This window comes from Engystomops pustulosus, chromosome 1 (assembly GCF_040894005.1).
Source record: "Engystomops pustulosus chromosome 1, aEngPut4.maternal, whole genome shotgun sequence".
Lineage (NCBI taxonomy): Eukaryota > Metazoa > Chordata > Amphibia > Anura > Leptodactylidae > Engystomops > Engystomops pustulosus.
Genome location: NC_092411.1, coordinates 171,122,001 through 171,136,415, shown reverse-complemented (window position 1 = coordinate 171,136,415; position 14,415 = coordinate 171,122,001). Strand labels below are relative to the sequence as shown.

At 41.9% G+C, this 14,415-nt stretch overlaps 1 protein-coding gene across 6 annotated transcripts in view; it reads left to right on the top strand.

Annotated features, from left to right (window-relative positions):
* Positions 1 to 14,415, top strand: part of RFX2 (regulatory factor X2) — a 57,889-nt gene that overhangs the window by 30,297 nt on the left and 13,177 nt on the right. For all 6 annotated transcript variants that reach the window (XM_072113858.1, XM_072113855.1, XM_072113856.1 and 3 more), the window contains 7 exons: positions 8,678 to 8,859; positions 9,349 to 9,468; positions 9,800 to 9,915; positions 10,058 to 10,176; positions 11,781 to 11,890; positions 13,889 to 14,040; positions 14,229 to 14,326. In XM_072113858.1, coding sequence (XP_071969959.1) covers positions 8,678 to 8,859; positions 9,349 to 9,468; positions 9,800 to 9,915; positions 10,058 to 10,176; positions 11,781 to 11,890; positions 13,889 to 14,040; positions 14,229 to 14,326 — 897 coding nt within the window. The remainder of the gene's footprint in view (positions 1 to 8,677; positions 8,860 to 9,348; positions 9,469 to 9,799; positions 9,916 to 10,057; positions 10,177 to 11,780; positions 11,891 to 13,888; positions 14,041 to 14,228; positions 14,327 to 14,415) is intronic.

Genomic DNA, 14,415 nt, shown 5'->3' with positions numbered 1-14,415 from the left:
GTAGCATCTGAGGTCAATTTCATTATTTCTGCAGCTTAAAGTAGGAGGGTGGGGAGGATCATAACTTTAGGTGGAAGCCTATCATGGTGATGTTTGTTAATGATGTGGGGGGAGAATGAGACCTAAAATAAAGCCCTAAGCCATTTTTCGGAGCACAAAATAATATACCGTGTATACTCTTGTATAATCCGCATTTTTCTGCACAAAAAATGAAAAAAAAAACTTCCATACTCCATACTTTTATTAAAAGGGGGGCCTGCTGCAGGGCATTTGATTAAATGTGTGTGTGGGGGGGGGGGCGACTGCAGGGCATTTGATTATTCGGCGGAGGCTGTGACAGTGCATTTTCCATTCTATACTAGTACTTGAGTGAATAAGTTTTACCAGTTATTTGTGATAAAATTAGGGGGCCCGGCTTATACTCAAGCATATACAGTAATACTACCTCGTACATTCTTGTACAAAGACTGTAGCTAGTAGCGAGGCATTTAAACACCATCACCAGGTTTTTTTCTACTGCTACTTTGGGCATGGAAAGTATTCAGACCTCAAACGTTACACTGGTAATGCGCACAACTGTCTATAAAAGACCTCACAGTGCATGTCATGAGGTCTAAGGAACTGCCAATGGAGCTCAGAGACAATTGTGGCATGGCACAAATCTGGCCAAGGTTACAAAATAATTTCTCCAGCATTCAAGGTTCCTAAAAGCATAGTGTGTCCTCCATAATTATGGACAACCACCATTTTCTTGATCTGGCAATCCCGCCAAACGAAGCAATTGTGGGAGAAAAGCGAGAGAGGTAAAGAACCACCACAAGATCACTGTGGCTGAGCTTCAGAGATGCAGAAGAAAGATGGGAGACCTCCACCACTTAGGGTTTTAAGGGTAGTGTGTTCTGACAGAAGTCCCTCCTATGTGAAAGACATATGAAAGCCCACATTAAAATTTGCAAAAAAGGACTCCCAGACTATGAGAAATAAAATTCTCATGTCTAATGAGAGGAAGAACTTTTTGGTGTTCATTTGAATTTGGTATTTTTTTGTGGAAAAAACAGGCACTGCTCATCACCTGTCATATATAGAACCAACAATGAAACGTGGTGGCAGCATCATGCTATGGGGGTGTTATAATAATAATAATAATAATACAGGGACAAGAGCACTGATTGTACTTGGCTGCATTCATCTTTCCTTCAATTGCAGAGATATCCTGGATGAAAACCTCTTCCAGAGTGCTCAGGACCTCTGACTGGGTTGAAGGTTCACCTTCCATCAAGACAATGACCCTAAGCACACAGCTAAAATAACAAAACCGTGGCCTCGGAACAACTCTGACCATTCATGACTGCCCCAGCCAAAACCCTGACTGAAACCCAATTGACCTAAACCCAATCTCTATTCATATATTGCCCAATTCATCTCTTTTAAACTGTTTTATTGAAAAATATACATAAAACAAAATAAAATTCACTGATCTCGCGTGCAAGCGAGAGAGGATATTACACATTATATAAAATAAAATAAGCATCCTGTACATAGATCAAGTCTATATGATAATAAAAGATCATACAATTCTTATAACGCTATAATTATTTTAACTTTACCAGGTGGGTATTTACCCGCTTGGATTGTAACGTGCTATTAGTTGGGATTATCATGACTAAGGTTTTATCAAACAGGTTTGGTATTGTGGTTCAAGTTCTATTCCCCCTAGACAAAATATCTTCAGGATTAAGTGATGTGAGTGGGGAGTCACACCAATTCCGCCACACCTTATCAAATTTCGCTATGCAGCCTCTCTTTTTATATATCACCTTCGCATATGGGACTGTCTGGTTTACTAGCTGTAGCCATTGTGTGAGAGAGGGATTAGAGTCACCCATCCATCTTAGGGCAATAGCTTTCCTAGCTAAGAATAGTGATTCTCGTAAAAAGACTTTCTCATGATGTGTCCAGAGTTCATCGTCTAATACACCAAAAAGACATATCAGTGGGGTTTTTGAAATGGGTTTATTCGCAACTTGGGATACTACACTCATCACCGAGGTCCAAAAAGTTTCTATACACGGGCAGGCCCAATACATATGCCAAAAATCAGCGGGGGTGTGCGAGCATCTCAAGCATTGAGGAGATGCAAGTCTCCCCATTTTAAACAATCTTAGGGGAGTTAGATAGCTCTGGTGTATTATGTACAATTGGGTAAGTTTATTATTAACAGCTGGAGAAACATATAGATGGGATTCCAAAACCTCTTTAAGTAACTCGTCATTTAATTCTGGGATGAGACCCTTCCATTTCTGGATCACTGGAAGTTGCATCTTAGTGGCTTTGCTATCAATAAGGTGTGAATATATGGTAGAGATTATGCCTCCTGGGCCTTGAGATCTTACAATTCCAATAAGTGGATATGAGGAAATAGTAACTAGGGGGCTAGGGAATTGTGTCTGTACTGCGTGTCTCAGCTGCAGATATTTATAGAAATGTGTTCTCTGTAGCTGAAATTTATCTCTTAGTTGGTCAAAAGAAATGAAAACATTATTCTCATAGAGTGTACCTAAAGTAGAGACTCCCATGGAGTTCCACCAGTCTTTGTCAGGGAGTTGTTGTAACTGCGGCAAGCCATCATTATGCCAGAGAGGAGTTTCCGATGGGGTATTAGTACAGGGGCAAATCAGGGTGGCTTCCTTCCACACCGTTCTGGCCACTTTGTGTATAGGTAAGAGTTTCTTACCAAAATTTCCCTCTGTTAGAAGTGCCCACAGGCTTAGTAGGTTTAAACAATCTGCCAGCTTTTTCTCTGGGTATGAAAGCGGAGTATGAGATAGCCATGGTCCCAAAAATCTAAGTTGACCTGCAAGATAGTATAAAAAGATATTGGGGAGAGCCATCCCTGCTTGATCCTTGGGTCTTTGTAGTTTCGCTAGCTGCAGCTTTGATCTAGAGGAGCCCCAGATAAAGGTAATTATCATAGAATCTAAAGTTTTAAAAAAGTGTTTAGGTATAGGGTAGAAAATGTGTTCAAGTACATAAAGACACTTTGGTAGCACAACCATTTTGACGAGATTTATTCTGCCTGCCACTGACAAAGGGAGGGATGCCCAGGTTTTAAATTTATCTCTAAAATAGCCCAGTAGAGGAAAAACGTTGGCATCTAGGGATGTCTTTGGATGCTTGGGCAGTGTGATGCCGAGATATTTAAATTTGTCCACGACTATGAGGTCTGACACCATTCCCGAGGAGTCATTATTCCTGTCTGGGGATAGGTACATTAGCTCCAGTTGATTTGGAGGCCGGAGAAGGTCCCAAATTCATTTATGAGGTCTATGGCTCTGGGGAGGGAACTGTCAGGCTGTGTCATGAAGAGGAGAAGATCGTCGGCATATAGTGCAAGACGATCCTGACCCTCCCCATGCGGTATCCCAGTGTATATTGTATCTAGACGGATTTTATTGGCTAGCGGCTCCATAGCTAGAGCAAAAAGGAGCGGGGAAAGGGGGCACCCCTGCCTAGTTCCTCGTTCAAGGGAAAATGGTGTAGATAACAGACCATTTACGGAGACTGAGGCTTGCGGTTTCCGATAGAGAATGGAAACCCATTTCCTAAACACTGGGCCAAACTTGAATTTCTGAAGTACTGCCTGCAGATAATTCCATTCGACCGAGTCGAAGGCCTTGGCCGCATCTAGTGAGGCCAGGGCCCAGTCTCCTTTCTGTTCTGCGCCTACTTGAAGAATTATCTGTGACCTACGTAGATTGTCTGATGTTGACCTGCCCGGCATAAAACCTGCCTGGTCCGTATGTATTAAGTCAGTAATGACTTTGTTTAATCTACAGGCCATTATCTTAGTTAGGATTTTATAGTCATTATTCAGCAAATAAATGGGCCTGTAAGAGCCACATTCCTTCGGATTCTTATCCGGCTTAAGAATAACTACTATGTTAGCCTTGTAGAAAGACTCGGGAAGGGTTTCGTTCTCAAATGAGGATTGGAGCATTTGTAGCATGGGGGGTAGCAGTAACTCTTGGTATTGGGTCCACATCTCTAACGGGAGACCGTCAGGTCCTGAAGCCTTACCTCTAGCCATTAATTTTAAGGCTTCTTGTAGTTCTTCAATTGTGAAAGGGGCGTCAAGCAAGTCTCTTTGCTCCTGGCTGAGACTCGGACAGTCAATATTGTCTAGGTATGCGTCAATCTCAGACAGAGAGGAGTTCGTCTGTTTGGAGTATAATGTGCTATAGAATTCTGCGAAAGCCGCTAGAATCTCATCATTAGAGGTAATAGCATCTCCAGAAGGAGAAGCCAGTTGTAGGACCGTGGGAGAAGCTGTGTTCTGGTGTATTAGTTGAGCTAGCAGACTACTAGACTGATTTCCTAATTCAAAATATTTCTGGTGTGCGAAAAAAGTTCTCCTTTTATCCTTTTCATATAGGCATTGTAGGTATTGTCTGCCAGTGGTGAGCCATCTTTCTTTGTTAGAGTCAGTGGGATTTCCAGTGTATATGTGCTCTAAGCGAGAGCAAAGGGCACCTAATTCTTCCTCCTCTCTACGCGCATCCCTCTTTATATAAGTAATGGCGGATTGCAAACAACCTCTTATATATATTTTCAGCGCATCCCAATATGCAGAGTGTGAATTTGAATCTACATTACTAGCCAGGTATTCCTCAATTAGTGCAGGGGTTCTATCAGTGGCAGGCAGAAGAGAAAACCAGAATGGATGGATTTTGCGTGGATTGGTATATGTATGTGTAGTCGGGAATTTAAGGACTGTCAGAATAGGGGTATGGTCAGAGACTCCTCTCGGCAGGTGGATGATTTTATGTAGCCGTGCTACCGCATTACCATTCCCGCATACATAGTCAATTCTTGAAAGAGTATTTCTACCAGGGGTATGACACGTAAATTCTCTAATCTGTGGGTGTTGTAACCTCCAAAGGTCAGTCCACCCAAGCTCCATTAGCAATCGAGCCAGGGGGGTCTGAGAGTCCAAAGGCTCCTGTATGGGGTCATTCCTATGCTTGTCTAGGGAGACATCAAGCATAGCGTTGAAATCGCCCATGCAAATCAAAGTAGCGTGTGGGAACTGAGATGCAAAGCAGGCTGCTTCATGCAGCACCGTTAGAGGGGAGGAAGGAGGATTGTATATACCAAGGATGACAAATTGACGGCAGTTTACCCAAGCTTGAAGAAATAAATATCTGCCTTCGGGGTCTCTTTTCACTAGACCTGGTTCCCATCTGACTGATCGGTGAACTAAAATCGAGACTCCTCTAGAATGGGATGTATGTGTTGAATGTTGAGCCCATTGAACCCAGGGTTTCTGGAGCAATCTAACATTATCCTGGGTTAGATGGGTCTCTTGGAGACATATGATGGAAGGTAAGTGGTTCTGAATATATGACATCACAATCTTCCGCTTGCGATTGTCTCCTAGTCCTCTCACATTCCACGACATTAATTTAAGAGTCATATTACCAAGACCTTATGTTAACCGTTTATACAATAGCTGAAATCCCAATCTAATACTCTTACTTATAACTTGCTCAACAGGAGCAACGCTGTAACGCTCTATCAGAGCAACCAGAAGCAGTCGATCCAAACCACAGATCAACTACTCAGAAGTAGTACGGGGTAGCCTACGCTTAAGATGGAATCCAATAGCGTAAGCTAACACTTCCGGGCAGAGCTTCATCTTGTAATAGTTATATAGCATAGACCATAGAAAATTTAAATACAGAAATATCAATTTCTCTCCGGGGTCGGAGGGCACCAAACATGGGTATCGATAATACACATTTCACTCTCGTGTGGGCGACACTTATATAAGCGAAGCATAGACATAAATATATCACTTTAGATTCAAGTGTGGACCTTTTGGTCGCATCATACTGTCCACCTAGGATCAAACCATGCCATTTTGGTGGGAAAAGAAACATAACATAACGGACAAACAAGGAGTATACTTAGCAAGTAGGGTCTCTAGTATGCTTTGTAGCTTCATACAAGCTTGCGGCAGGTAAGAGAGAATGACGGTCTCAGGGTCTTGGGGGACGTCTCCTGGTGTTCAGCCAGTCGTCTGCCTCATTAGGCGAGTTGAAAAACATGACACGGTCTTCATGCACTACACGTAGGCGTGCTGGGAAAGCCATAGAATAAGGGATTTGTAACTCAAGGAGCCTTTTCTTCACTCCCAGAAACGTGGCTCGCGACTTTTGAAGGGCTGCAGAAAGGTCAGGGTACATAGCCACATTGCTGCACTGATATGAAATGGTACCTGCACGCCTGGCAGCACCCAAGATGGCGTCTCTGTCCTTACTGCACAGTATGCGGACCAGCATAGGGCGTGGAGGAGCTCCAGGTGGGGGAGGCCTGGCGGGGACTCGGTGCGCCCGTTCTACAGCGTATAGCGATGAGACAGATAACTGCGGCAGTACCTCTTTAATCCATTTCTCCATAAAAGTGATGGGATCTGCTCCTTCCGATCTCTCTGGTAAGCCCAGTATTCTGATGTTATTTCGCCGCAGGCGATTTTCCAGGTCGTCCGACTTCTGGGCCCACATTTCAGCCGCTTTCTCTAGCGATACAAGCTGGGCTTGCACTGGAACGTTGTCGTCCTCTATTTGTGATATGCGCTCTTCCGTGTCTTTAACCCGGTCTCTTAGCTTTTGCATGTCTTGTCTGAGGAGACCAACATCCACTCGTATCTCTTCAATTTTGGTAGTCAACGATACCGTGGAGTGTTGTATTGCAGCTAGAAGTTGAGCAGAAACTTCTTTAAGTGTAGGTTCTGGCACGTCATCCTGAATGGCTGCCTCATCAGACTCTGAAGTTGTTTGATCTAGCCGCGCACATGGTGGTGCCGCGGCGCCATTATGGGGCCCTGGTCTTGCAAACCCCTTGAGCCTCTCAGCAGCGGCGGAGTTTCGGGCTTTGCTCATGACTCTCGACCCGCGACCGGAGGAGCGTCTGACCCGAGAGTAAGGTATGTTTGCGGTCTATATTACAGCAGGATTATATAGATAAAGCTCTCTCGGTAGCGGAGCTCTTCTCAGATGCGTCCGCTCATTCCGGAAGTCAGACCACCCCAATTCATCTCTTTTGACCATACAAAAGACCAGGACATTAGAACTATTGCACCGCCATAGGCTCTTGCTGTTAGGCTGCTTATACCCAGGCGTGCAGCAAACGGGAGAGAAGGAGCGAGTGCTGCTCACCTCTCCATAGGGAGAAATGAGGAACTCCGTACTTAAAGGAGAAGATAAAAAAGAATGCTTTATCAGCCCCCCACCCCAATACGATACTGCACAGTACGGTTGATGATGCGTTGATCGCTTTCCAGCAATCCTCTGATTATCACTCTATCTCCTCACTCTATTTTTCCATGGAACTGGCATCACTCCTCCCCTTTCCACCTCCCGCCCCCCTTTCTTTCACCTAGAAAACCCTCTTTTCTCTTTGCTTTCCACAGTCTGTCCCTCTAGCAACCCCCAAATATTGTTTGTTGGGTTTGTTCTTAATCTTTCTTTAGATACATAAACAATGATGGGGAAACTAGCAGAGCTTGGATGTGTCCTTTTTATGTACAAATTTTTATATATACAGTATACATCTATAACCTTTATGTCCTAAGGTTAGACCTTGCAGAGTTGGACTAGACAGTGTTGTGCTGCACCAGATTCATATATTGGTGTCTGGTGCTGGGTGGACTGGGGTACAAGACTATCTAGTCGTTCTCTGCACCTCATATTAGTTTGCTTACTTTACACTAGAAAATTACGACAACATTCTTTCGGGTCAGCAGTATTTGTGGCGCTTACCCTTTTCTCAGGTCATGCCCTTTTTGTCAAGCTGGTTGTTGGAGAGCCAGAAAACTGTCTAAAACCCTTTTTATAAATGTGGTGCAGGCGTGTTTTTTTTTTTTTTTTAGTTCAAAGGACAATAGAATTATGTCATAGATTGATAAATCTCCAATAGTTTTGTAAAAGTTTCAATGTTTTTAGTCATATTGTAAATCTCTTATATTCTGACATGCAATGAGGGCTGTTTCTGACTTATTTCCTGTTGCAAAAATGAAAAATTATAACATACAAGAGAAATTTTAAAGAACGTGTCAAAAGTTTCTCATGCAGCAGTTCTTTCCCATTTTACCATTGTAACATACTGAGTTTTAATGACCTCTAAAGTAGTAGACCTATGACATGCCTGCACCTGAAGCCTCTTAACAGGTGTCTATTGGTGCTAGTTTGTCATTTGATATATGGGTTGTAGGCTTTGAAGGACATTTACCACCAGAATGAAGCATTGTAAACCAAGCACACTGACATACTGGTGTGTGCCCCCTTTGGCAGGTTCTGCTTTTAAGCTGCTTATGCTATTGTTTTTAAGAAAAAAAAGACTTTAAAATTGATGAGCCTGAGGGGTTCCAGTCTCCATTAACACCAGTGGAGCCCAGAGCCCCCCAGGCTCATCTGAATAATTTTAAACTCCTTTTGTTTCTTAAAAACAAGGGCATAACAAGCTAAAAGAGTATGTCATTGTGCTCGGTTTACAATCCTTCATCCTGTTGGTAATGTTCTTTAAATGATTAGCTGTAATGTAGTATGCATTTTTTTTTAAATACAACACGTGGCCCTTGGTACTGTTGTTTTTCATTCACTTTTGATTTAACTTGAAGCTCCAGTGGCTGTTGGATAACTATGAAACTGCAGATGGTGTGAGCCTTCCCAGAAGTTCCCTGTACAACCATTACCTGCGGCATTGCCAGGAGCACAAGCTGGACCCAGTGAATGCAGCTTCGTTTGGCAAATTAATACGCTCCGTATTTATGGGACTACGAACCCGGCGTCTTGGCACTAGGTTAGTATGGGGCCGCATGTTGGGTTGATGGTAATACATTGCCAAAGCGCCTGGCAGTTATCAGAACTGGTCAGATTTAAGAGGCACAAGCCTCTTAACCTATTCATACACCACAAAGTACTATAACATTATGGTTCTGCGGGTGGTGTATAGGGCGAGCTCTCATCATACAAAGCGAGTGTTTGCACCCACCTCTAATCGCAGCAGTTAACCTAACTGCACCTGTTGGTGGGCAACGCAACACCCCCCCCTCCCCCATGGATAGCGGTTTCTAATACCGATTTAGAAATCGGTCGTAAAATTTAATCTACTAAAACCTACATAAATTTGGTATCTTTGTGATCGTACTGACCCAAAGAATAAAAGGGTGTTATTTGGAGCATATGAAGCCATAAAAACGGGGCCCACAAATTTTTTTCAGCAGCTGTCCAGTACATTGCTTGTCATGGCGCAAATAAAGTCCTGTGAACATATGTATCTGTATTTTAGGGGGAACTCCAAATACCACTACTATGGCATACGACTGAAACCCGATTCTCCTTTGAACCGACTTCAAGAGGACACTCAGTATATGGCAATGAGACAACAGCCCATTCATCAGAAGCAAAGGTTAGTGAGATCAGATTTGTTTGTTTATTAATATTTTAACATATTTTATATATATTTATACCAGTTATCACTCCATGACAGCCAAAGCTCCTGGCTTTCATAACTGGTCAGATCTAAGATGCTCGAGCCTCTTAATAGAACCGGAAGCCATCTCTCCCCGGTTGGACCTGTTGAAACCAGATGTGAACTGGCGGAGATGTTATCTATAGTCTCTGCGGCTTATAGCTAACGTTTTCATGTTGGTGTTTCAAAGCAGCCAAACGCATAGTAACTTTAAAACATGTGTCAGAACGCCACGCAGCATTCACACAGAATGGCTTCTGTTGACCAGGTACAGACCTTCACAAAAGATGGAAGGCATGCTTGAAAACAATCCAAACAGCAGCCTGCACACTTCACCAGAGCAATCAGTAGCTGCCCAGAGCCAGCATCACCAGCAGTTTATAGGTAAGTTATTGAAATGCCTTGTAGCCTTACAGCGGCTCAGTCCACACTTGGCTTGCAGGTTTGAAATGTTAAATAGCTAATATAAGCTTTGTGTACTAGGGCTTTTTGTTAAAGATTAAAAAAATTTCCGTTTTGTTTTTAGATATGTCCCATGTGTTCCCAGATTTCCCTTCACCAGATCTTGGCACTATACTCTTACCGGATGGTATTACTATGACAGATATAAAGAATTTGCAACTTATGTACCGGCGGCACTGTGAGGTTAGATTTCTTAATTTATTTGTATCCTGATACAACCTACTTCAAATCTTCTAAATAAAGTTTTCAGAAACTGCTGAAATCTTGCAGTTTATTGTATGTTGCAGTTTACATTTGGCAATGGGTTTAATTTTTACCAATGGGTATAATTTTCTACTTTTTATTTTTATTATTTTTTTTAATACACTGAAAATGCAGCTCTGCCAATGACTGATGTACGTGGAAGCAGTAAAAGAATTAAGATGGCACCTACACAACCTCCACTGTGTGTGTTTGTGTGTGTGTGTGTGTGTGAGAAGTGCAGCAGCCTACGTAATTTTGAAAAACTTGTGAGCTTCCGTTCACAGGAATTTATGCAAAACTGCGCTAGGTCGGACCTGGCGCAGCTTTGCTTGGAGGAGGCACCACCCTTGGGGACACATGAAGGGGTCTAAACCTCTTAATGTATATGGCGGGACACAGGGGGTGTGGCCACTATCATGCACAAGTGCCGGTATATGATAAATCTCCCACTGATTGTCATTTCCTATATATCCACGAAGTAGAAACTGGCAGTGGGCGTCACAGCAGGGATTTTTTTCAATTCATTTAACAAAACTGCCTTTGGCCCGATAAAACTACCCATATCCGGACCCAACAAGTATATTAAAACGTCACTTTTATTTAGTAAGTCATAATAGCAATACAGAAAAAGGTTGTATTGCTATGGTGCTCAGAAGGGATGTGTTTAAAAACAATGTAAAATATACAGACTCGGGTCTCATCGGCTGAACTCTGTTCTAGTGTACAGTGGTACTAATTGTAGTGAGGACAAGGACAGTCTGAGTGTATTATGTATGAGTCCGTCTTATTACCGTACTATATACATGATTTCGTGATCTCCCATAGATAGATGACTGGGAGTGCTGTCTGATAACACCTATGTCTCCAAATCATGATTGAAATTTGTGAGCATATAGCTTGTGTTTGAAAAAATTCTGTTCGGCACCCCTTTCTGGATTTTCTACCTTTTTTTGTTTATGATTAAAGAAAACAATTAAAAACTATTAATAAAATAACAGTAAAATTCTGTCATAGGGGAGACACGTTTGTGGCCACTGTAGTACTGCAGCTCGCAATTGTAATATATTCACTAAAGATAATTGGTGGTGCTTGACTGGTGAAGCACAGAAGATCACAGCTGCAGACTGGCCCTACGTGCTGTCACACCTACACGCTAGCCCTATACTGGGGGTTATCAACAACACAATCACGGCCCTATATATCTCACTTCACACTACTCAATCCCTAATATACAATGTATAACACTGACAGACTAGGGTACATGACACTGCTAGTTAAAAGTACATAAAATTAGCCCCCGACATATTTGGCTTGTAGGACTAGCTTCAAGAGGAGTCTGGGCTAGTACTCAGTCAGTCAGAGTAGAAGTAATGAATTGGTAATGAAGAAGTAATAAAATGAGATTAACATTTCAATTTTGTTTGTTTTTGGTTTTCCAGTAGGTGAAAATTATTTGGGTAATCTTAGACCATTGGGTAAAAATTGACCATTTAGTGAAAGTTATTGCCCAGTTAGTTAAACATGCAAATAAATGTTATCTACAGGCGACTATTGACGTGGTTATGAATCTACAGTTCCAGTACATTGAGAAGCTATGGCAGGCATTCTGGAACTCAAAGCCAAACTCTCCAGATAGTTCTACCACACAGGCAAGGTATGTTAGCAAGTTTCATGTCTATCGTTATTTTGATCTGGATTGACTGCTAAATCCCTTGTGTAATGTCTCTGCCCGTTATCCACTCTGGGTCGACATGCCTAACTATAGGAAGACTGCAATATCCTTCAAAGAGAGAGGATTAAGAAGGTAATTTACCGACTGATTACAGTATAATATTTTTCCTTGGATGTCTGATTCAAAAGGATTATGGATAATTTTGCTAATAATTGAAAAAATAAAACCTAAGAAGAAGTAAAAGAAAATATTTGTATTAAATGACAATTTTCACTAAAAGATATAAGAAATTGCCCTTGCATGACAGTTAGTTTTTTGGTTGTGTACTGATGTGTGCGGAGGTGGGGAACGCCAAATCCATGCAATGCTCATATAAGCGCATATTGACACATACCCAAGATTTTGATTGAAATAAGCCAATAGCGGCTAAGGCAAGAGCTACCAGATAAAGACAAAATGGTTCAAGATAAATTAAGTAGGGTAATGGAGACTGTCTGTCTGGTTTGCTCCCAAAAGCAAAGGGGGGAAAATATGAGGAAACACAAAACTTGAAACCCTTAGGGAAAAGGCCCTTAGATAAAGGACTGTAAACGTCAAATGTAAATCTATACGGTAGAGTCCAGCTTAGCTCATTTATCAAGGGGTAACGTTCACCTGGATGTTCTCCTTGACCTAATGTTTACATCGGGTTGTCGGATTAATTACGTTTTTGTCCTCCTGCCCAAGTTGCTTTCACCGGTATAGGCATTATATCAACCGTAAATTGTTATCCCAGACTCCTTCTGCACAGAGGGACCTTCTTCTGTTCTGCGGATAACATTCGTATTTCCCTCTTTTTGAATAAACAGATTTGTAGATAAACCCCACTTGTAGGCAATACTAAACACTAAAGAGAGAAAAGCCCAGGTCTAGGCAGTCTATGAACCCTATCAATAATAAGCTTTCTTGGAGATACATCTAGGAGTAGAGACTTAATAATGGCTGTGATAGTATGTTTTTTATCTCAGAAGGCGGAACAATTTCAGGGATACCGTGGATCTTCAAATTGTTCCTTCTGTTCCTGTCCTCTAGGTCAGCCAGTTTGCTCTTAATAGCCCACACTTCTTCCTCTAGGTGGGCAATGTAAGTCTATCAGCTCATTGTGAGAGGTAGTGATTTCCCCCATTTTAGACTCATGATTGTCGACTCTTCCTCCCAATTCTTCCATACACCCATAAATTTTGTCAACTAAAGGAGCCAAGTCTGCATGTATAGAGCTTTGCAGTACCAGCGTTATTTCTTTAATAAAAACATCTTATGCTGGTTGTCCTGAAGTAGGAATAGCCGCCATCAGGTTCAGGGCTGAGCTTACTAAGGCACTAACAACATTGTGGAAACTCGCTCTGCTTGACTCCAAGCGGGGCCTCTTCTTATTCCGGCATGCTGACTCGGACGAGCCAGCCACCCGCCTGGCATGCCAAGACCCCTCCATTCTTAGCAGTTCACGCCTTGCCGATTCATTTGATTCACCAACCGGATCAATGACTGGGAAGTCAGGATGCCGGTTGTTGCTACTGGGTTTTTTTTTTCCCTGTGGCATTTGGAGACTGGTTTCTGTAGCGAGGTGGGGTGCCTCCATCTTGAGACTTCGATTCCAGATATGTCTGTGAGCTACTTCGGCCCAGATTTTGTGGTCCTCCGCTTGGACACCATCCTTTTTAAGCTTGTGGTTCTTTTTGGGAGTAAATCTGACCTTGCGAATTCTGTCAAAATAAAAGTAGATATATGGTAAATGTTATTTATTACTTGCTTGATATTTAAAATATTCAAAAATGGTGCATTTTCCAGCATCATGCCTGCCTGTGATCCAAGATGGACGCATTCTGCTAAGCTCTACTCTATCTTAGTACCTCATGTACCTCATGCACAGGTGAAATTCCAATAATGGGAGCAAACCCCAATAAAAGAATTGAGTATCAATAGAGCTGTTTTATTACACAGTGATGAAGAACTAGAGGCAATAATCCCAAAGGACAAATTGATGGTGATGTGTAAATATGAACCCATCATGCGATGGATGAGAAGCTGTGACCACATCCTGTATCAAGCCCTTGTTGAAATTCTTATCCCAGATGTCCTACGTCCTGTGCCCAGTAAGTATTTCTTGAATGTTTTGAATATAGTATATCTTGAATATTTTTAATCCACTTTCCTAGATTTTGAAACAACAAATATATATTCTCAGTTGCTTTTTCTGACCATAACAAGTGATTCTAAAAATTCTTTTTTTTTTTTTTTTGCTCTTTATTGTTTTTTCTGTACCTATTCTTTATTACATTAGGTACTTTGACTCAGGCTATAAGGAATTTTGCTAAGAGCCTGGAGGGATGGTTGACAAATTCAATGTGTGACTTTCCCCAGCAAATTGTCCAGGCAAAGGTAAGGCCAGCTGATTAAAATGGTAGACATTTAGATAAATATCAATTTATGATATTCATTTTTCATCAGATTCATAATTAAGGGGATTT